The sequence below is a fragment of the Centruroides vittatus genome, unplaced genomic scaffold, assembly GCF_030686945.1.
Source record: "Centruroides vittatus isolate TY-2023 unplaced genomic scaffold, ASM3068694v2 scaffold_712, whole genome shotgun sequence".
Lineage (NCBI taxonomy): Eukaryota > Metazoa > Arthropoda > Arachnida > Scorpiones > Buthidae > Centruroides > Centruroides vittatus.
Genome location: NW_027122715.1, coordinates 1,190,695 through 1,215,893, shown reverse-complemented (window position 1 = coordinate 1,215,893; position 25,199 = coordinate 1,190,695). Strand labels below are relative to the sequence as shown.

The following is a 25,199-nucleotide window of genomic DNA, read 5'->3' as shown; positions in this document are numbered from 1 at the left end:
GTGATCGCCTAGCCTCATCGCCAGGTTGAGCGGGGCTCGCTCGGCAAAATTATCCACCTGTACGTCTGTCAAGCCTTCTAGAGCCTGTTTGACGGAGTGTTCGGGTCTTTGAGCCAGCAATCCAGTCTCTATGCTGGGTAATAATGTGATTTTAGCACCGTCAGTTACGTGATTTTCCAGTAGTGTGCCTTCTGTCAGTTGTCTATTTTTCAACAACAGAACTATCTTGTCCTTTGGTACTTTTAACCTTCCGGTGATTAACTTCTTGAGGTTCTCGACACTTATGTCCTGGCTCACATGCAAATCGATTTGTCCTCCTGTAGTGGGTAGAACATACACCACAATCTGTTTGCAACTCGTCTGAACAGTACATTCTAACACAGGACTTTTATTGTCTATTGTTGTAGTCGAAGTATTGCTTGCCATGTTTTGTGTGTTGGCTATGTGTTGCTTGCAAAATGCCTAGTCCCTGGCGCAGAAAGCAACAACCCTGCGTATTGCACCCTGACGATGAATTAATCAGAAAGAGAAGAAAGGAAGGGAAGAAAAAAAGACACGCAACACAGACCACAAAGAACACAACCGTCTGACACCTCAACACAGTCTCACTTCTCCAAAACATTATGATTATTAGCCATTTAGATTTTTGAGAACTGATGGGTTTTTCTTTACAAGGATCAAATGATTTGGTGCAAAAAAGAGAAATGAAAATTATTTTTATCAAATTGCATACCCATTTGCCATTTAGACCAAATTGTTGGCATAATTATTACTCATACTTTTATGTGAATAAATTTATAGTGAAATAAGCAGAGAATGTGCTGAATGTTTTTCCTATTCATGTCATATATGTATTTTATTTATTTGCATCATGTCTACCTGAAAATTAGTACATGACATCCAACAAAATCTGTCAGTACTAATAAAAAGCAATTAATGTAAAAATTATTGCAAAGGAAATTCTTGTTGAATGGACCTTCATTCAGAAAAAGGCCACACCAACTGTTTAAAAATTGTTCAAAAACCTGGAAATTAATTCATGGAATGATTCTACTCCAGGACTAATTTTATATAGCCAGTTTTCTTAGTTAATAAAGTAGTTTCCTGTTCTAAGAAGGTTGTCAATTATTTTATATTCAAGACAATATATAAATTTCTGTTGTCTATTAATACAAAAATCCATGGAACAAATATCTGTATACAGAAGATGTAACACACAAAATTATCAAAAATTTTGTTTACAATTGATTTTTACCATGTTAATTTTTTGGACAAAATGACTATAAATATATATAAAATTTTTAAATTTTTATAATTTTTAAAAATAAAATCATTAACATATTTCTGAAGTTTGAATATGTCTTTTTTAGAGACCCTATTTATGTTCACAAAATCAGTTGTTTTCAAAAAAAATTATTATATAAATTAATGAAAAATAAACTTCACAAACGTTAATTACCTTACGAATATTGGAACCTCCCTTTCCAATAATAAACTTATGAAACTGTTTATAAATTGGAACTTCAACTTGATGATTGTTCATTACTAATTCTTTATTCATCTGAGACATATAATGATAGCATTGCTCTACATCTTGCTTAGCTCCACGAATAATAACTCTGTCACTTTTCACACCTGCTTCTGGAAATGTGATATTTACCTAAAATAAAAATATTGAATAAATGTTATGCTAAAAAATTATTACATTTTATAATTATGAATATACACTCGTTCAAAAACTTAAGGATGGACTATACAGACACTATACAGCTAAATCTGATAGTAAATTCCAGTAAATTAACATACCATACATAAAAATATGCTAAACTTTAGAATAAATTAACTTTTTTGTAAAAATATGCAATTTTTCTTGGGAAGTGCAAAGGGGATATTACTACAATACCCTCAAAAACAGAATGTAGCATGACCACTTAGTAGGGTCATCCAGTGTTGCAGCTCTCTTACAATTGTGACATGCTGTGCATCTAATGATGCAAAAGTTCTTGTGTTAATTTCATTTATATTTCCATCAAGAGTATAGGTAAATTCTGTGTTATACTCTGATGGTGAAATTCATTTCAGTAGTGCATCTCCCAGAACGTCTCACCCATGTTCTATGGGATCAAATTTGGAGAGCACTATAGCCAATTGATTCAATAAATACCTTCAATTTCCATTGTTCATCCACTGTTACTGTTGCCTGAGCATTATCATCCATGCCTCATATCACAACACTAAGTAATTTGACCCTACTCTGCCAAAATGGTACTACAGAGTACAAAGAGATTAGGTGACTAGACATTGAAGTCTTGAGACATTCATTGTCATTGAGACATTGAGTCAAGTTAATGCTCAGGCTCTGGTGGTACAACCCAATGGGGACCAGCCTTCCTCGCTCTCAAATCCAACCCTCTTACTTTGTCATGCAGTTTTGTGTGCAGCCTGTACTGCACTAGAATGCTCTACCATTGAAAGTATTGCTCACTTTATTGGTCAATGAAACCCATCCCCTAGATAAGGGGAACCCTGCCTGGTGTGTCCACCGGACTATAGATCAAAGAGACCCAACACAATTTCCATCAATTCCTTTACTTGCTGCATGAAAATGAATTCTTTGCCCAAGGAACAAACATAGCAGAAGATACATTTTTAAATAAGGCATTCACTAGTTACAGTCCATTTGTCAGGTACTTTTAGTTCAATATATCCATTCAGCATTGTGCCATTCTAAATCATAATATCAGCATCACTGTTTGTTTCCACAGCATTTGTATTACTACAAGCAGTTCCTTCTTCATATCAGATCTCCTGACATTTAGAATGGGATGGATTGAAATGACTGAACTGCACATTTCTTCAGTAATCTAGTGTGCAGACCTTTATGATAATGGCAACATTGAAAACAAGCTACATGATGAATTTTAGGTAAAGGAATACATCATAAAGGCCATCCTTTTCCCAAAGTCTTGTTAAACCAACAAGACTTTGGAAAAAGCAATATCTGTATACCTGTATTTCTATCTAGTCAAGCTACAATCTGATTGGCAGTACTGTAATAATTACATTTCACTATCAGCAATATGTTAGTATTCCCATTTGATAAAGAGCAACAACAACCTCCTGTAAGTATCTGATATATGTTTAAATTTTTCAAAATATTGACCAGAATCTAGAATTACAGTGTAATTGAATCTATAAATTTGAAATTCTAAACTCTCTGGAAACATTAAGTATTGTTTGATCTTCCTTTGTTCTTCCAAATGATTATACCTTGGATAAAATCAAGCCATAAAAAAAGTGATGAAATGGACAGTACAGATAGAATTAAACATCTTCCAACCAGAGAACACTTAACATATCCATCTGTTTTACATCATCTCAAATGTCCTTCTGTGACATCAGCAAGTGAAGGCATTTTTTTCTATTTAGGCAAGTTTTACTGTGTTTATATTCATTTTTATTGTTCTTTAATAAAGAATAAAAAATGTTATATCATAAAATAATCTAACTGAAAATATAATCAAAAGATTTCAGTAGTGTAATTTTAGTACTAAAAAAAAGAAATGAAGAAAATATTAAGAATTAGTATACAAAATGACCTACTGGTAATTTAAAAAACTAATAAAAATAATATATGCATGTATTTTAATTTATTTGTATTATCAGTAAAGAAACAGTTTATTCACATATATGTATTGAAACTGTATTATTTAAATAAATCAATATAAATTGATAATCTTCATAAGATTAAATAAATATTAATAACTAACTTTAAAGAAAATACACACATTTATATACATTTCTATATTCTTTAAGTTTAAATGTTAACACAGTACAAAATTAACTAAAGGAATAAACCATTATTTTAAGATACTTTAAATTTTACCTGGTTGAAGCGATCTCTTATTTCTTTTACTTTCTCTCCTTTTGCACCAATAATTGTTCGATGAAATCTATGCTCAACTATCACTTCCTTTATTACTTCATTTTCCTATATCATATAAAAATTGTTCAGTTATTTCATTTATTCATAATTATTAGAATAAACTTTATCATATTTAATTCAATTCTGATTAATATTACTACTTTAATTGTGAAACATCATCCAAAATTAAAACACACAAAAATATATTTGAACCGAAGCTACATAATTCAGCATTTTTTTCTGGTTTATTTAGGTCTATAATCAAATCTACATAAATCAAAAAATCATGCCTTTAAAAGATCCAGTAATGAATTTAATAAAATAAAAACGTTTTTGATCAGTTTTACCGATCATAAGTTATGACAGAATAGAATACTAATACAAAAATTTAAAATTTTAAAAACAATACAAATTCTAAGATAAATATATAAATAAATAGTTGAGGTTAATCAAATAAATAATCACAGAAATATATTAATTAAAAATAAAATAACAATGAATGAATAAATATCAATGAAAACATTTTTATTTTATTAAATTCATTACTGGATCTTTTAAAGGAGTGATTTTTTTTATCTATTTTTATCTAATTTGTGCAAAATATACAGTTACAAATCTACATAAAAATGTTAACCAGGATATAACCTTTCATAAATATTTTTGTTCTAAAATTTCAAAGAAACAAATCTGAGAACAAACAATTAAATTCAATAAAACTGCAAGACTTTCATTTTTAATCTTTATCCAGTTCTAAATTATTTTATTGCTAAAAATTATTAAGGCAGTACTAAATTTTCAAACTTACAGAATGGATTTTAAAAAGTTAAATTTAAATACCATTTTATGGACCATATCCAATAATTCCTTTTTTGCATGAGCTACTCCAGCTGGATTTCCTTCAATATATATTATTCCACTACTATCATTATCAGATGGTATCTGAATTTCTACAGCTGTTTCTTGCTTCAATCTATTAACTAAAAACAAACATTTCATTTTTATTTTAAAGTGCCATCATTTATAGGAAACATTTCTATTACAACTAAAATGCATAAATATTCTAAATGCAACAGTAAAAACAGTAAATGCAACGTAAAAAATTTTAACACTAAAGAATTCCTATTTGATACTAGATGAAAAATATAATGTTTTTAACATTGTTTAACAATCAATCATCACATACTATTAGCTCCATTCTTTCCTATGATGTGACGATGATATCGTGGATCAACTGTAATTTTCTCACAAGATACTTTTGACAGAAGATCTTTTGTCATATCTTCTAATTTCTTTTGTGCTTGTTCAACCTCACCTCTTGGACCTTCTACTTTGATTTTGTCTTGTCCATCTGTGAATTGCACATGAACCTAAAAAAATAGATTCAGTTATAGCAATGTTTTAAGTATAATTTTAAATCATTTAAAAAATGTGCAATACCTTAGGAAAATCTTGTGCAAATGGGCGAATATTAGCTCCTTTACGTCCTATTATAAATTTGTGAAGCCAGCTCGGTGCATCTACTTCTAATACTACTACACTATTTGCCTAAAAAATTAAATATTTTATTATAAAGATTAATTAATTAATTACTAAATATTTTACTCCACGTTTTATATACTTTAATCTTTTAGAAAATATTAAACAACAATACAATAAAAATATCACAATACTCATAGATCTATGTATTGTACTTCCTCCTCTTCATGTATTAAGCATTAATTTAGTTAGTCCTTATACCAGCGATTCCCAACCAGTGGTCCGCAAGAGCTAAAATATGGTCCGTGAAAGATTTAAAACTTTTATTCATTTTAAATTATTATTCCCACATTGATACAAACTGAATTTAATTTTTACGAAAAATGTTATGTTTTCTATTATAATAGTACTATTAAAGCATGTTACTCTTGAGTTTAACAATTACTTACGTTAAAAGTTTTGATTAAAGTTTATTTTTAGGTTAACACAGTTTATTTTTCTTAAACCTTGTGGTCCCTGCTAACAACAATGAAATCAAAGTGGTCCCTGGTCAAAAAAAGATTGGGAACCGCTGCCTTATACAATACAATATACTTTAGTAAAACAAAATTATTGGACCCACTGGATCTGAGAATTAACAAAATGAGATCAATATTTTAAAGAAATACATTTGCCAAAAACAAAGACTTGCTAAAATTAAATGTAGGCTTATATGAAAGCCAATACTTTAAAATTCTTTTTACTTTTATAATTCATTTTGTTGTCAGAATATCCACTGAATCAAAGAAAAATTTCATAACCTTAACATTTTTTTTTTTGCAAACAATCTTCTTTCCTACTGCATAATAAAATCTCTCTTCATTCCTTTTCAAAACTAGGCCTTTTAGTTAACCATTAAGACAATCTATAAAATAGATTATCTCTATTGCTAAAAACTGGAAAGAAGAGTAAACATTGTATTGACAATAATGTTGTTTCTTGTAAATTTTTCTATTTCACAATTGTGCTGGTATTCCAACACATTGAACTTAGCTAGTAAAAAATATTTATTGTCAACTAGAAAGATGAATTTCTTTAAATAAAGCTACTATACATTTAAATCTCTTTATATAAAGATACTGCCTAATTATATTATAATTTGTTACAATTCTTTTTGAATTTTTCAATAAATAAATGCACAAGTAAGCATCAACAATAATTTGCTGTTGTCAGCAGCCATCTTGTCCTAATAATATTTGCCTTTGCTTGCATATGATTGATTGCATATTTCATTGTTTTCATTCTATGAAACAGAAGTGAGAATCTAATTCATTTTTCACATTCACTGTTGATAGTAAGCTTGTAATTTGAACAAATATTTGTTTACAATGAAAACAATTTGTGCAATTTAATACAATGTAGCTGATATTTTTCAATTTACAACAATAGGCTGATCATATCTTTAAAGATGACAAATTATACTAAAATTAAATAAAATTTAAATTGACATTTCTATTATCATGCAGACTTTATTTTCTGAATTGATTTTGCTATAATGCAGTTGGTTTTGATGTAATGAATTTTAATCACAAAGTAAAAATTCTGTAAAGTTGTTATTATAATAACTTTATTAATTTAATAGTTATTTGTGGTTTTGGTTGTGGTTTTAATGGTACAAAAACATTTAGACTTTTTTTTGTAATTCATGATTTTATGCCTTCACATATAAATGATATAAGGTTTACAATTATCAAGTTAAATTTAAATGTAATTTTGTTGCAAAGTACTTTACTACTCATTATCATCACAACTGAGTATTTACATTAGTATTATAGAAATATACTTCTCAATAATATTTGCACTAGTTTATATAATTATTATATAGTATTAAAAGACACTTTCATTAAAATTACAATCCAAATGATGTAGACATTACAAAGAATAATGTTTTTCTGATTATTTTTGCTGTTGAATGAAATTTGTTTTAAAATATATTTAATGAGATTATATAACTAAACAGTCAGATAACCTAAGTTGAAATTAATGCCAATGCATCTGGCATGTGAGATAATTTCAACTAATTTTCAGTCTTGTTAACTTAAATGCAATTTACTAAAACTATACAATAATATTGGCAGAAATGATAAATCTAACAACACATTGAAACTCCAGAAAAATAAACAATATTTAATAACTAAACAAACACTTTTATTAATTTATTTTTATATTTAATGGTAAAATAATGATGGATATTAGCAAACAACATTTTAATTATAACTAGTTATGTATATATTATTTTTTTTTTTATTACACATTACTTTCCAAAAGCTAGTCATACAAGGCATTTTATAAGTATGCTACATACATTATTTAAAAGATAAAAAATGTATTTTTGGTATATTTCAAATAACATTATAATACAATAAATCATCTGTAGTGCATAAATATATTACTTTGATATCAGAGTATTTTGTAGTGTGATTTCAATGCATTTTAAAATGCAGTTTACATTTAAAAATTATTAATTACCACTAGTCTGAACTAATTGAGATTTGAGATCAAGCCCTGTTCGAATTAGCTGAATAATTGAAATAATGCAGAAGCAAGCAGTAAAATAGGTCTGGTTTATATAGATATCCAACGCTATCAATGACATCAGTACTCCACCATTTATTTCATCTGACTTGTACTCAATAGAGGGTGCAAACAGTTAAAACAAAACAAGTTTTGTAATTTTGAAATGGCAACCTGCCTTCAAATGTTTACTTTAAAATTATTTTAATTATGTAAAAAACATTATTTTTAATACACAGTCCAGGATTCCAATCAGTTGACTGATGCTACTGTGTGAGTTAGCACACTTAATTGTGGTTGTTGCATAACATAGCATCATCTAGCTGACTTTCATTGTTACGTCAAAAGAAATTAACAGACATTGTTATTTCTGAAAAATGACTTTCGTTCCTGTTTTTGTGTGTAAGTACTGTATAGATCTGCCATTTTAAATAGGCCATGTCAAACACTGATTTATTAATTTTGTACAGTATTAAAACAGTACTGCAATAAAATACAATTTTTTTTTGTGTGGAATTCTAGATGTTTTTGTACCATTAAAACCATTTAAATTTAACTGGAAAACACAAAAAAATGTATATTTTGCAAGCTAAAAAATTTCCTTTCCTCTGACTGAAACATGTTCAGATTAGCAGTTTGGACTAGTGAGACTCTACTCTATATATATATATATATCTAATTTTAAATCAAAGGAACAATTTTCAATTAAATTATTAAAACTTCTGAATTGAAAGTTGTTATTGAAATAAAAAAAAATAACATACTAATGTCTGGTGGCATTATGAAAAATAATTTACTTTGTGACTACTTTTGACAGTATATAACTGTCCTCTTCAGGCAGAATCATTCATAGAGAACAAAACATTTGAATTCAAGAAAAAGAACCCAAACATCAACCAACATTTTTTTTCAAATTACTTATGTATTGCCAAAAGTACTTGCAAAATAAATTATTTTTATGTAATGCTGACAGACAGTGATATACATTATCTTTTTCTATTAATATTTGGCATGTATAGCTATTTAAAACTTTGTTATTAAAATAATAATTTTCAATTCAGAGTTTATATTTCAAAGTTCAAGAGATAATTATTTCAAGTATTACTTATGTATAAAATATTACCTTTGCATATACAAGAGTAAGAGCCGGTCCAAGTTTTTCCTGTTCACCACGTAACGTAACAGTTTCAGATGGGCTATCTAGAGATGGCATTTCAACAGAAACATCGGTTTGTTCCAAAATTTCCTGTATTGTCTGTCCTCTTGGACCAATAACATATTTATGCTGTTCTTTTTTTACTTCTACAGATACTGTTTGGCACTTCAATTTCTGTAAATAAAATTTTATTTTAATCAGAAAAATATAACATGATTATTTGTAAATGTATTAAATATAAACTGTTTTTTATGTACCAAATATTTAAAGTAATTACAAATGAATTATAAACTACAATAAATTTCTTATTTTATCAGTTTTAGTTTTTAATTTTATTACTATATTTATCCTGATAATTGAAAATAAACTAAAAAATTTTATACATTCTATTACAAAGATTTAGAATTAGTATTATTCTATAAACTATTATCATCTTATTAGAAAACAAAATGTCTATAATAATTTGTATATAAACAATACTAATTTTACACATAGTATGAAACCAAATATCTTGCTTCCAGAAATCTGAAATTACCAGAAAACTGGCTACTTTTGACTGTAGTTTTCCATGTGGCTGCTTTATTTGATTTCTGTGGTAAGCACTTAGCACAATGCCAGTTCTAGTGAGATTGCTGTTGGGTGCAGGTGATCCTATCACAGTTAAACTGTTTGTCAGAATTTATAATTTACATTTATAATCATGATTGAAAGAGCAGATTAATAATTATCAAATAGAGCCTACTTTAGAAGTACTGTATATTAGTTTGTGTTTTAAATACATTTTGATTTGTTACTTTCCATTGTTTATTTTATATTTAAGGATATATTTAGCCTGTATCCAGAAAAACCACCACTTCCAGTCTCAACTTTATTGGATATTTGATCCAGTACTGTACTTATACTCATTTCATTTATATGATATCCAAATTATGTATATATAGTAGACCCCTTATTCCAGGAGGTATGTTCTCTCGTGGATGCCTAAAACTATGGATAGTATCATAACAACCCAAACCTTATAAATACTATGTCTTTTTCTACATATACATACCTATGTTAAAGTTTAATTTATAAATTACACACAGTAAGAGATTAACAACAATAACTAATAATAAACTAGAACAATGGACATTATTCACCACAAATGGACTTCTGAATAAAAGTTGCACATTGGCAGGTAAATGTCATTTTGTATTAGACATCTAAGTTTTTCATTGTTTCAACAAAGATCCCATAACATTAGAAATGCTAAATTTTTACAGTTCATATGGTTGAACCATTTCAATAAAACCAAAGTGCAAAAATATTTCATTGATTTCTACTTAATAAACACATCCATAAAGTATGTATATTGTACATCACAGTTTGTAAGAACATTTCAAAAAAAATTCCTAAGGATGGTATTAAACATACATTAGAATTTAAAAAGTGATTTGAATATAGTAATATATTTGAAACATTAAAATTATATCAGTTAATTCATAGCTTTTCATTTGGAGTCCTGTGTAATTTTTGTTGCTGCAATCTTCTAAACACAATAATGTTACCAATATGTTTTTGCAAATTGTAGATATTGAACCAACAGAACATTCCTATATTATTGTAATAATCTAAGAATTATAAATTAATATTAGACCTGTTAAAAAGAACATGTATTATACATAAAGTTTTCACATAATATTAAATATGTATACATATTAGATAACATTAGTTACTCTAATGATGAACACACATTATTAAAATATATATATACAAGCACATTTTATAAATAATAGAAACTTCTCAGATTGTTTTCATTTGAGCTGTTTGGGAAACAAAATGGTAAATGCCAAAACAGAAGTTTTAGAATACAGAAAAAATAAAACTGACAACCAAAAATTTGAATAATTTTATTCTAATATCAATTTTTAGCAAAAATATTTTACAATCAATCCAATTTCACGATAATATAATTAGAACATGAGCCAAAAGATTACATCTAGGAGATGGTCATGGCATTTGCCATTGTTTTCCCAAGCAACTCATTTATCTTTGCTATAATAACTAAATTATTTGAATGTAGGATATGCAAGAATTTGGTTACTGAACAAATTTCAATATTACTTCACCATCCATAGAAATGATAACTGTTACATTATATAATTTTATTTCTCATTTTTGTTGGTTTTCAATATTTAGAAGACTTTAGTTTGTTTCTTTGTACTCTATACTACATTCTTCAAAAGTAATGTTATTAATAAATTTTTCTTTATAAATCATTTACTTATCAAATTACAATTAAAAGAACCAAAATAACAAACTTTTCCATTTTTATTATTTTTCACTCAGAGTGCAAATGAAGAAACACTTTACAGCTTCTCTTTGGCACATTCAAATTACCAGCAAATTAGCAAAAATATTTTACAATCAATCCAATTTCACGATAATATAATTAGAACATGAACCAAAAAGATTACATCTAGGAGATGGTGATGCTACACTTACACTTTGGGTACATTATGTAAAATAAGAGTTATCTGAACACAAGTACTACAATAATGCAACAGTAGATCTGATAACTGAGATGGCTACTAATGTATTTATGAGCAGATGCCATATACAATGTTCATACACTGGACAAAAATGATTTACATCCCTGGTGGGACAGTGAGATTTTATCTTGCCACTCAGAATGGCATACTATTTAAAAGTTATGATTTATTTATTTCTGGAATTATTATTCATAAATAATCTTTTCTTCAATTCTACATTATTAATATAATTTTAAAAATTCAAAATTACATTTATTCTTACAAAGAAATTGAAAATGATTAATAATACAAAACTTCAGAAAATTTTTTAAATTTGGTTTCTTTTAAAATAATTGTACAATAGAGCGTCTTTTATCCGAAAGCCGGTTAACCAAAAGCTTTCCAGTCAGACTGTGTCATGCTGAATTGAACGTTTTTGATACTAGATTAACTTCTAAAGTATAATTTTTAACGATACAATAGCCTCGATTATTATTATAAAAATTTTCATTAGGCTTAAAATCGACGAAAATTCAACACAAAGTGACACACAACAGAGAAAAATTCAACACGAAGCAACATGCAATGGAGAAAAATTTCAACATCGGATAGGTTAATATTTTTTCGTACATAATCGGTTATCCAAAAAAAATCAGTTATCCGAACAACCCCAGTCCCCAATTGATTTAGATAAACAACACTACTGTACTTAATAAAAATAAAAAATTATCTAGATTATAATCTCTTAAAGAGTAAAAGATAATATATTTTCATTTCTATTTTACATATGATTGTAAATTTTAATAGCATTAAATGAGTAATTATGAGTTTTATAGAATACATCACACACATACAAATTTAAAAATTTACCTTTTCCTCATAAATCTTTAAAATGCATTCTTTTGCTTTTGCAACAGCTTCTTTTTCACCAGCAATTGTAATTTCATCTTTCTGAATGCTAGGAGGAGGAACATTGATCCGTGCACCAGTTTCAGCAGAAAGTTGAACAATGTTGTTATTAAAAGGGCCAGTTATAAATGGATGATATATTTTTGGAATGTTTAACCTTTCAAAAGCCATTTTAGCCTGAAATAAAAAAAAAAATTTGAAAACTGATTTTCAAAATTCCTATTTGAAAAAAGTCTCTTCGGTTATGAACTATTTAATAAAATTATTTAAAATGACAAATTAAAATAATTTCACAGTATTTTGAAAACTTTAATGATTAATAGAAACCAATTCAAGATAAATATGAAATAACATTTAAAAATTTGAGATTCTAAAATAATTTTTCAAAATCTCTAATAGTATTTTTTTGTGAATTAAGTTTTTATTCTGTTTAAAATTGTCCTTTCTTCATATTTCTCATTTTTACCATAATTGTTTTCTATTTAAAACAGAAAAGGTTTTTAGAAATATTGATAATACAACTGAAATTCAACTAACAAAACCTAATGTAATTATATCATCTGTCTTTAGTATTAATATTTAAATTACAAAAATTAAAATGAATTTACCTGTTCATCTGATATCAACTGAATTTCATGACGAGCTTTATCTATGCCTTCTTTTGTTCCTGTAATCCTTATCAAATCCGAGTTTTCTTCTGAACGTGGTACCATAATTTTTGTATTTGTACTTTGTTCTAATTCGGCCAATCTTTTACCATTTTTTCCAAGTATTACACGATGATGCTCTTTCGGAATGGGAATTGTAATGATGGCCTACAATTTTAAGATAGAAGATTTAAATTAAAAAACTTAAAAAAATTATAGTACTAAATAATTCCATCTTATTTCAAGTTGTTATAACACTTTTTATACATCTCAAAATACTTTTGATTAATTTACAAGGAAAAAAAAATTAAAATTAAAAGCAAAAACAATCTGACAAATATCCTTTGGTTGTTAGTACTTTGTCTAAGTCCATTTAATGTTGTGTGTTTAGGAGAGACTTTTGGAATTAAAACAGAACAAAAAACATATGTAATAAGAGGATGTAACCACCAGGGCAGCAAGATGCAGTGTTTCTCACACTAATAGCTCTTCTGCCACTGACTTTCTACCAGCCTCCACTATGCTCCATAGTTTAAAAGTAAACTGCATAGAAAGTCACAAGCAGTTGACTACTGAATGAAACAAAACACTAGCACATCAGACTCATAACTAGGCTACATGAACAGCCACAAGGTACAAAATGAAATTTAATACTAGTTCTTGTTCAACCTTTGTTTTTTTTTTTTTGAACATTTTCATATATTATGTATGACATGCAAAGTGAAGCCATATTGATATGGTAACTCCCTGCACAATACTGTGTTGCTAGTGATCTTGGGCAATTGTATTTTTATTGGTAGCCTACCTACTTATGCCATAAGTAATGCAGGTGACCCCACTCAAATTTCTGGTTACATCCACAGTACTAATTATTTATCCATTCAACAAAACTAATTACTTAACTAACAACAAAACTTACAAACTAATTATTTAACTATTAGAACAAATGTCTGTCTGAACAATTAAACCTTAACTACAGTTAATAAGTTTTGTTCAACTTTAAAAAGCTGCAAGAAAAAAAAAAACAAACAACTCAGAAAATATTCAAGCAAATAAATAATTTTTTAAATTTATTCTAGAAATAAAACTCAAAATTGTTGCAAATTATGCACCTGAGTTTGCAGTTCATTAACAATGAAACGTCTTGCTGCTAAAACTGCTTCTTCTTTACCAGTTACCAAAATAGTAAGACTCTGATCTTTTGATGAACTAATCTCAATATGAGCACCAGTCCTCTGCATTATTTCTGCACAGATTTTAGCTTGTTCACCCTGTTCTCCAAATCTTTGACTGTTGAATTCCCGAAATTTTCGTTCTTCAACAGGGACCCGGAAAACCTAAATATTTAAATATTTCCATAAAAATAATATTAATTATTTCAATAAACTTTGGTACAAATAAAAAATTTAAATTAGTTAATAATAATTTTTAAACATTTTGATTCTTTCCTTCACAAGATTTTAATCATTGTTTATATACAGATTGTATATAAACAATGATTCTAATATTGCTTCTAATTTAATCAAGCATTATAATAGTTATTGCATAACTAAAGCACTAAAAAAAAATTACAAAATATTAACTTAATAACATGAAAACAATTATCTGTACTATTAGTTAAATTAGAATAAGCTAGTTAAGCTACCTGGGTGATTACAGAAGTTTTCACTTTCATTTTTTGATTCCACTGTCCTAAGTTAGCCTGTGGTTGTTCATGACGTGCTTCAGTTTCAGGAAGAGCTGGAAAAACCTCATCATAACTATATGATGGTTCATAAACTTCATTTTCCTCCAAGAGAGATGCTACATTACACGGTACAGAATTCTGTTCAGAAGACATGGATGCCAATTGAACCGTGTCCGGGTTCATAGTCGATTACTCGTGCCAAGTCGTACAGTACAACTGAAATAATTTTTTAATCATTAATTATGTAATCTCAATGACAATGTAAATTAAAATATCAATAATTAAAAAAATTTTACATTAGTAATAATACTTTACAAATGATTATATAATCATTTATAATTAAGAGCTATATTTGTGAGTGTTTAAAATTGCAATATATGCACAAACATATGCATATTAAAAGGCCTGAAATATGCATTATGACTGTTAAAAGCACTTGTAACAAACACTAAAATTTGTAAGTTGAAATGCATATGTATTTTATTTCTGTCTGCCTGAGAATCTTGCTAATATCTGTTACATCACACTTTTTAGGTGTTAGGTGGGAAGGGACAAATATGCAACAATAGATGACATGAGACTTGAAATTTGTAATGTCACAAAACACAATTTAGAATAATATTTTATGTAGGAGGTGCACAATCAAATCAATTACAAATAAAGTTATATTTTCAATAAAATTTTGTAACTTTCTTTGTTAACTAATCAATCATCATTGAATTTACTTCTATGCATACAACTGTTTACAAGATGTTGAGTATGACTGGGTTAATCTAGTTTCTCTTGTCCTATAGTGAAGTCACTGGTTTGAAGTAGTCATATTTTTGTTTATAACCCTATAAATAATAAGAATGTTTAATCATTTATCAAGTTGTTAACTAATTATAGATTTAGTATCACTTTTTTTAAATGATAAAATAAATATTTCAATCATTTTTGAGGGTTACTGAATCTAAAATTAAAATATATTTGAATAGGATAATCCACTTTCCTTAAATGAGGTTCTCCAGAAGAAAATTCACTATATATGATATACAGTACATCAAATCAAAAAATATTTAATATACTGCTAATATGCTAAATAGCAAAATCAAAAAATTAGCTAATGTAATAGCTCAAGTAATGAGTATAATGGTAATTAACAAGTGTAATTGACATCATCATCTCATGTTGCCAAATTTGGTTGGAAACATCTCAATGACTACCCTTATAGTTCAGACCATATGCCAACAACTTCCCTATTAGTGCATCTTTCAAAGTTAGGAAGTGGAAAAAGCAATTTGATTTGAAATTTCATCTGTATGCAGAGTATTCTATATGTTTCTTTAACCAGGTGAAGCAATATGACAATTGAACCAATATGAATGGAGACTAAGTTAAAAAATAAAATGAGAATGCATCTTCCTATCTATAATATACTTGTCTTCAGAATAAAAATTCCTGTTAATAAAAGACCCAGAAAACTTATTTTAAACTACTGCTCATATCATTTTCTGACCAAATTTTATATAAATAAATTCATTTAAGCAATACATGTTTTAATTTTATAAATTAATTATAAAATTAAAATTTTAAACTTATTTAGTCCTTCACTTCATAATTCGTTTCTTTAAAAATATGCTTTATTACTTTCCCAGTTGTCTTATATAACAGAGGAAAAGTATTGCAATCAGTCAAAAAATGACCACACAGAATTTTTACATTTCAAGCTTGGGACACCTTGAAATGTTGAGAAATGCAAAAAAATTCAGAGGGGTTTTTCATTTGGCATGATTTTGTACTTCCTCTTTGAAGCTTGATAACTCCTGCACTTTTTAAAAATTTCTGAAATTTTGCAGGGAGGTTTGTTTATTAGGGGGATGGATGCTATTAAAATAAATTTTGGTGATTGAAGGTCAAGGGGTGGGGGAGTTACTCATTTTTGGGTAACAGTCTTAATTAGATTATTTTGTAATAAGGAACAAATTTCAATACTGAAACACTTAGTTTTTCCTCAAATCAAATCAAAATAACTTCAACTTGAAAACTGTGTTCATTGTATAAAAAAAGATATGAATTTATTCATAACTAGTAATTTTAAATGATTAGAGTTTAACCCTAACAAACCTGATCTCTTGGCTTGAGCTCCAAAGCAAAATACACAAAAACCCACATGGAGTCATACGGAAGTTACATGAAACATACATACACACACACACACACACACATTGCTAATGTTATCTGCAATAGGCATAAATCTTTATACATATACATTTTATGTACTTGCTGTTATCTGGCGCACATCAATGTATTTCAGTCAATTCTTTGTGTATTATGTATTGTTATGCTTTCTGTAATTGCGAGGCAGGCGCCATGTACTCTTACCTTTCTCCCTCACTTTGCCCCCTTTTCATCCCCTATCCTTCATCTCCCTCACTCCCATTTCACCAACTTTTCCCCCCCAACCTCCAGATCATACCTATGAGTGAAACCTGGAGGCACCCCCTTTTTTTTCAATTAAAATGTAAATTAAAATGCAATAGGCATAAGCAATGAATACATAAATCTGGCATAAATTGAAATCTAACATCAATATCTTTGTCTAAATCTTTGCATCACCCACACACTTATTTCATCAAGAACATGCTTCTTAACTGAGACGTGTAATCATTTTCGATTCATGTTCAACCAATCCAAAAAGAAGCAATTTGCAAAGTAATACCACTCACTGCACTTGCAATCTAATATTATCCTTGATTGGTTGATTTGTTTTTAACATTTATCCTCATCAAAAATGAGGAACTACTCCAAGAATTTTCTTTCGAGCTTTCAAAGTGCTTGTTCTAGAAAGCTATGCTTTATGACAATTAGAAAATATTTTCATAACAACAAAAGTAGTGATAAAATAAGATACTATTTATGAAATATGAATATGCCACTTAATACTTGCTCTGATTGGTTGATGTATTTTTAATTTTACATCATTTAAACAAACATTTTTCATTCCAGATTAAGTATATCAGGAATTCAGCTGAATGTCAAGTTTTGAAATCCAAATAATGTGGGAATATGATCTTAGCGGTTAAAAATAACAAACTAATTATAACTTTATGATTAAATTTTAAAAATTTAATTTTCAATACAGTGATATCTCGGTTTTTGTCGATAATTCGTTTGAAAACAATCAGCAAAATCCAAAACCGACAAAAACCAAGGCAATAATTTCCATATGAATAAATGTAAATTCAATTAATTCATTCTAGACACTCCAAAATTCATACCAAAAACAAATTTTTAGAGAACAAATATAGTGTTTAATACTAAAAACAATAATAAATTAATATAAAAAGTCTTATGTAAAGAATAAATATCCATTTATTCTTTACATTAGACATTTAACATGGCATTTCCCATGATGGAGCTAAAAGGAAAGGAAAGCAATGGAATTGGGCGTATTCAAAATCCCAGCATCAATCCAGTGAGATGCTGCCAGAAGTGACATAACTGCTGGCATTTTTTAGACAACACAAATGCTGACTGCCAAGAATTTCAGGAAGCCCACCAGTGGCCAAGTGGTCTTTGTCCCTGAACACTGGGAGTTTGGTTGTGGATTTGCGCCACGCTGGCCACATGGAGTTTTCCAGGTTTTCTCCACGTCTGTAACGCCCGAATAGGGGCAAGTTTCCCTTAAAAGACCTCCCAGAAGGCATCATTTCTCCCACATGCATACGGCCATTCCATCTACAAGCTGGCTAATCAGACACACCTGTCCATAATTCTCGTTCTCTTGGAGTAAATAGCCTATATGAGCTGCATAGTGATATATAGTGATTTCAAGTGATTTATCAATATAGTGATTTCAAGTGTTGTTATTCGGCAGTTTGCTTCAATCGGTACCTTTATTTTGTTTTCATTGGCTTCAACAGGCCATACAGAACGTGGTGCATCTTCAATATCAAAATTGCCAGAACGAAATTTTGTGAACCAGTTTTGGCACTGTCTTTCTCTCAACATATCTTCTCCATACATGTACCACAACTTTTTTCTTGCTTTTAACAGTATTTTGATTTTTTGGTAATAAAAAAGCAAAATATTCCGAAAATGATGCTTTCGATTTTCCATATTTGATGGGACACCGAAAAAAAAAAAAAAAAAAAACAATTGTACAGAATCAAACAAAATTTTTTACAAATAAGCCTTAATATGTCAGCTGTCAAAATATATAATGAAAATGTGGTTTAAAATGAAATTGGCTGGTAAAAACACAACTAATTCCTCTAGTAATAAAAAAACAAAATTACTTTCTGAACAACCCAATATTTCTATTCAGAGAATTACAAAAGCCAAACTACTCAGAATACAACAAAACAACAAAAATTTATGAAGTTAATTTGCATCTGATTACTAGACTTTTGGATACTTAGTTTTTATAAATATTTTTTAAATATAGCATTAATCATAATTTACTTTTGTAAAAATATAGAATAAAAATGAATTAAAGAAAAATTTAAAGCTGATACTTTTAAACTAAATGAGTTCATTATCAATTATAGTGGTGCCTTGTACTTCGAATTTAATTCATTCCATTTGAACTCTGAATCATTCAAAGTCATAATCAATTTTTCCCATTAGAAATAATGGAAAGTGAAATAATCCATTTCCAGACCCTAAACAATCCTCATTTTGATAAATTTAAAACAGCAAATACACATCTCTGAAAACTGCATTTGTCATAAACCACAATTCTGCTTCTCAAACATTTAAAATCCAGTTTTAATTTTCAAATGTTTTCAGTCATTTTAAATGACCTTTATTAAAACAACAAAAAAACTTTCATTATAACAAATTTATTTCTATGTTCTAAAGGTTGTTCACGACATCCGAAAACATCTGAAAATTAAAACTACTGCATTTTAAAGGTTTGAGTAGTAGAACTGAAATATACCTAATTTAAAGTAAAAATAACTCAATTAAATATCCTAATTATAAATTAAAACATGAATAAAATGTGTAAATACACATTTTATTCATGGTCGTACTGGTCGTACACCATTGATTTCAACATCTTAAACAACTGCCAAATCCACCACACATATATCGCTTTATTGCTTCACAATAAGTTTTTTTCTCACCTCATTAGTCAATATTCCTCTTAGACTTTGTTGTTTTCACCCACTTCTTGGATGCCATGGTTAATGAGTAACCATTATATTGAATTGAACAAAAAGATTTGCATATTTTTAACAGTTGTCCATACTTAACATAGAATTTAATTATAACAGTTGTAAAATTTAACAAATTATTGCTATTTTGAAATTATATTCTTTGTTCAGAAGTTTATTTTATGCTTCAAGTGTATTTTTCACTATGCACACAGTTCAAACTTTGAAGCATTGTTTGAACTCCAAAGCAAATTTTTGTCAAATTTTGCATTTGAAGTACAAGGTATCACTGTTTTATAATCTGAACATTCAAACCATTGAAGTTAATAAAATTTTGTTTGTTTGTAGATGTTTTCATACATATATATTTTATTAAAATTATATATTACGATAATAACTAAACACAGTAATCGGGTAATTCAATAATTTATTTTTATAATATAAATTTACTACATGATCCACTTATAAGTATTATTATTAAAGGCACTGAAATTGATAATTTTAAATGTTAATATTTCTAATGAGATGCCAGTATTTATAGTCACATGACTTAAGGCATATGACAGAAGAGCACAAGTGTATGTTTAACAAGATGAGATGACACTAGTGAAAACTGATCTTTCTAAACAAGATCAGCTTTATATTCAAGAAGTTATACAATTTTTGTGAGAAAAAGTGTTGGCAACCAATAACATTCAATAGCTTGTAGAAGTATATAGCAATGATGTGATAACCCAGAAAGAGTAGAAAAACAAACATGGTAAAAAAAAACAGATTCAAATTTGTGAAAGATAATGAAAAATACCAGCTTACCCTTGACATAACCCAGATTTGACATAAAGCAATTTTCATGTTTCCACCTTGAAGAAACACTTGTCATTATTATTAGACAAAACAATGTCCTGACATCATCATCAAACATGCTATTACGTCATCATTAGTGCAATACAAGGACATAACACTCATTACATAGCATTTTGAACAGAATGTACGTTGTGACTAAGTGTCAACTGTCAAAGAAACTGTATTAAAAACAATGTAGCAATGGTATTTTTATTCTATATCATTAGTTTATTCAATTGAAATCCTATCTTTGATTTGTGAATACTGTAAATTTACTTTCTGGTAAATTGCCATAAATTATATATATCTAGAAGACATCAGAAAGTGTCTAACTTAGTATGCTTTAGAAGTCAAAATGACATGTAAACATATTGAAAATTCAGAATTTTTACATTAATATAAAATTGCTCTCAAATATTCAAACTAAACACAAAACTGCTTTATTTTTCTAACTTCAAATAAAGTAGTTCTGATTTCAGTTTGTACATTATTACAGTAAATTAATTTTTTTTTAAAACTGTTAAATGGCAATTATGACTCAATAATAATTCACATAATTAGATATTTTTATTAAAATTCTAGCCTAAATATAAAAATTAGCAAATTTTCAGGTTAATATTTAAAATATATATATAGGAGGTTTAATAATATATAAGTATTTAAAGACTAAAAAAACTGAAAAATCAAACTCAAATTTAATTCAAATAGACATCCACAACTGTTGTAAATGTCTATTTGCTATACATCAGGTTTCGGTTGGTGTGTATATCAAATTTAATTCTTATTTCTAGAACAAAATCTATTAATGTAGTAAGAGAAAAAGAAAGTCCTTAACCGATAAATTCAAATAAAGCAAATAAATAAAGTAGCTTCATTTTTTAATATCTAAAAATATCTTCAAGAAGACTTGAAACAAGAATACAAGAGATTTAAAAATTTGAAAAAATGTGTATGTATTAAACAACCAATGTGAACTTTATAATAATCAAATCTCTAAATGCCAGATTATTTCAGGTTATATCTTGCTATATCAGGTTAACCATTGATTATTGATAAAAATAATTTGATTTAACCTGTACAATTAAAAATTAATTGGTCTGAAAAAAATATTAAACCCGTAAGTTTAAATAGCAAGTTGCAGGTTTGAGTTCTGTTCTGGGTTAATCTTTTCTTAATATTCTAAACTGTTAAATTTAATTTTAAGAAGTTAATATAATCATTATTAACTGTATTAAATGTTTTATATCATTTTGGCTACCTGAATTAAAGTTCTAAAATGTATAATTTGAAATATTGTTTGATCCACCAAAAACAATATAAAATGTTTGAATTCAGTTTGAACAGTGACATATTCATTAAGAAGCTAAAGCTCACCCATAAATTTAAACAGTTGGCTACCTAAAATTAAGCATTTAATACAGATAATACTATGGAACCAGACATGAGGGAATATTTGATCATTAATATTAGTACACGATAGTGCATAACTACATATCTTTACACCAAATTACTTTGTATTGATAATTGGTATTATCACACATTTCTACTTAAGCTTATATCTTGAAAAGTAGTACATTTCTGATAATTTCCACTATGACAAAAAACTAGAAGCTGATTGTCAATTTCAGCATAGCTCTTATTTACTACAGAGAATTAACATAAACGATCAACTCTTGAACTCGTATTATTGAATTCTGTAACATGTACATGAAACTTTCTTCGTAAAATCAACTACAGTGATATAAATAACTATTTATTTACCACTTATTTACTCTATCTGGTCTGATAAACATTCTTGCCACTAGTAACATTGAGAAAGATTCTATTCCAAACTTAATCTAGACACCAGCAAGCTCTTAAAACATTACAGATACTATTCACGTTAAAAAAAATTAACTAGAAAAAAAATTTTAAAGTTTATTTTAGCTCTTTTCATTACTATACAAAATAATTGTCCTGAATAAAAAAAGATGAAACTTATCACCCCTACATTTGTGTATTTTCCTGTTTTTGGTCTATTTTAGTCTTTTTTAAACTAGATCTAGCCTTATTTTTAAATTTAGTTTATTTTTTTGAATTGGGTTTATAGTTTAAATGTTTATTTTTTCCTATGTTTTCTCTGGTCTTTTTTGCAATATGATTTTATTGTGCTGTTTTTAAAAATTCCTTTCTTTTTAATATTCATATATTTCTGCTTTGGTGAAGCGGTGCCATCCACCATCTTCCTTTAAGCTGTTTTTCATTAACAGATATGAACTAGAAAACTATGAAAGATCATAACTATGAAAATAGTGGCACAAATTATTTGAGAATGTCCATATTCCAGATCTTGGATGGACATTCCTCATTCCTGCAATAAATTGACACTCAGCAAATAATTGAGCATACATACATGTGTACTCACCAAGTGACAAACAGTTCAGCAAATAGTTTAGTGAAAGGCAAATATTAAAAATTTGGTTAATAGCAAATGTATGGGTACCCCCCTAAGGCACTTCACTATAATGACACTTTTCGATTAGTCACATTTATTATTTTCATTTCTTGCCATGTTTTTAAGAAAGTTTTCAGGATTTATTCAATCATTATTTTTACATTGTATATTAAAATCTAGTGCCACTGCATGCCTAATAAATGATATTATAAATATGCTTTTAGGCTTTTATCTATATATGCATTTGCAAGTAAGGGGAGAAAAGAGAAGTTATGGTTTGCTTTAAGGAAATATTCACTTTATGACAGTAGCATGAAACCTAACTTGATATACTATTGAACAAGGACCACACTGCACAGTGCTAAAATTGCCTCTTGGAGATAAAAACCCTAGACCAATTGAATCACAAAGCAAGCTTCAGGAAAGAAAACAGCAGAATGTCGATCTCCTGTGCTATGGGAGTCCCATTCACCACACACCTAGTGATGTCATGACATCACACGGCAAGTTGGAACAGGAAAGTAGGAAATGATGCTGAAAACTGAAGGCAGTTTTTATGCAATGCTCCACATCATTTCCAGATAGGGAATTTTTCTATTGACTGACAGAATAATTGAGGAATGTTTTGGGGTGACTTTTTTCATTTTGATCTTTTTCCAGTAGACTAAAGCATAAAAATTTTGACACAACAGAACATGTGAAAATACTGTTTAAGCATTGTAATCAAATATATTATTCAGAATTATTCATTAAAAAAAAAAGTTATTCAAAAATGATTCCTATTTCTAAGTGGAAGCTTAGCACGTTACTTTTTCATCCCAGATTCCAAACTGATAAGTATCCTATGGCAAGCACTTGCATTATTTAATACTAAAATTAGTGACAATAAATAATTTAAAACTGGAGAAACAGTTGGCAATGTTTTAAAATTTTCCAGAGCACTCTCTGATTGAAATGTGTCTATATTAGAATTTGTAAACAAAAATTTGGTGCACTTTAACACTTTCAAGCATAAAACTCCATCTTCTGAGGTCAGACAGTAGTAGTAGTGGTAGTATGTGTACACCAGAAATTGTGAATGAACTACAATTATTTTTAAAATCCTGTTTAAGACATTAACTTAAAATTAAATTATCTAAATAGTAAATATCATTAGGTTAAATAAAATGTAGCCTTTTTTGGAGTTTTAAGGAGTTTCAACATTATATTTTAGCAGTTTAGTTTAATATTCAAGAAATTTGGTTATTTTCTATAATCACCCTTACTAAGAATCAGAATTAAAAATTGCAGTATTGATTGCTGATAATATGAAAAATAATGAAATAATTGAACAATTTATATATGCTTTATCTGTGAACAACATTGAATAAATATTGTAGATACTTGAATAAATCGAAAAATCTGTTTTCAAATTAAGTATTTATATAGTTGTAAGTTAGCAGTCAACATAAGAACCATGGGTACATGCAAATAATAATAATAATAATCTCTTATCCTATGGCAAGTTCATAAGCAAACACAGCACATGGTGGACAATACGCATGGCATACATTGATTACAAAAAAGCATTTGACAGTGTCCCACACACTTTGCAACTACAAAATTCATCCCAACTCTTTGATTTTACCATGCTTCACTGGAAAACATTACATATTAACCTCCATAACACTCACATAAAAACTAGTGATGTAACGAATATTCAGTTACTACCCAGTATCCGGCCTATTTTTCGCTATTCGGCTGAATACCGAATATTTAATCACTATTTGGCTGAATACCGAGTACCTAAAAACAGGAGTAAGAAATAACAAAAACACAGTAAATTAATTAATTTGGTAACTTTTATTAATGCTGAACATTAAATTATAATTATTAAAGTTAATAAGAAATAGTGTCTAACTTTAGTAAATTATTTCGT

The 25,199-nt window shown here is 28.1% G+C and overlaps 1 protein-coding gene across 1 annotated transcript in view; it reads right to left on the bottom strand.

Annotated features, from left to right (window-relative positions):
- The window catches only part of Dp1 (satellite-binding protein 1 Dp1), an 83,402-nt gene that overhangs the window by 42,221 nt on the left and 15,982 nt on the right, over positions 1 to 25,199 (bottom strand). Inside the window, exons 3-12 of the mRNA XM_067287796.1 lie at positions 14,822 to 15,079; positions 14,289 to 14,513; positions 13,138 to 13,344; positions 12,491 to 12,706; positions 9,078 to 9,284; positions 5,363 to 5,470; positions 5,109 to 5,292; positions 4,763 to 4,902; positions 3,887 to 3,991; positions 1,460 to 1,660 (exon numbers count right to left, since the gene is read on the bottom strand). Of these exons, the coding sequence (XP_067143897.1) occupies positions 1,460 to 1,660; positions 3,887 to 3,991; positions 4,763 to 4,902; positions 5,109 to 5,292; positions 5,363 to 5,470; positions 9,078 to 9,284; positions 12,491 to 12,706; positions 13,138 to 13,344; positions 14,289 to 14,513; positions 14,822 to 15,046 (1,818 nt within the window). The 5' untranslated portion in view covers positions 15,047 to 15,079. The remainder of the gene's footprint in view (positions 1 to 1,459; positions 1,661 to 3,886; positions 3,992 to 4,762; positions 4,903 to 5,108; positions 5,293 to 5,362; positions 5,471 to 9,077; positions 9,285 to 12,490; positions 12,707 to 13,137; positions 13,345 to 14,288; positions 14,514 to 14,821; positions 15,080 to 25,199) is intronic.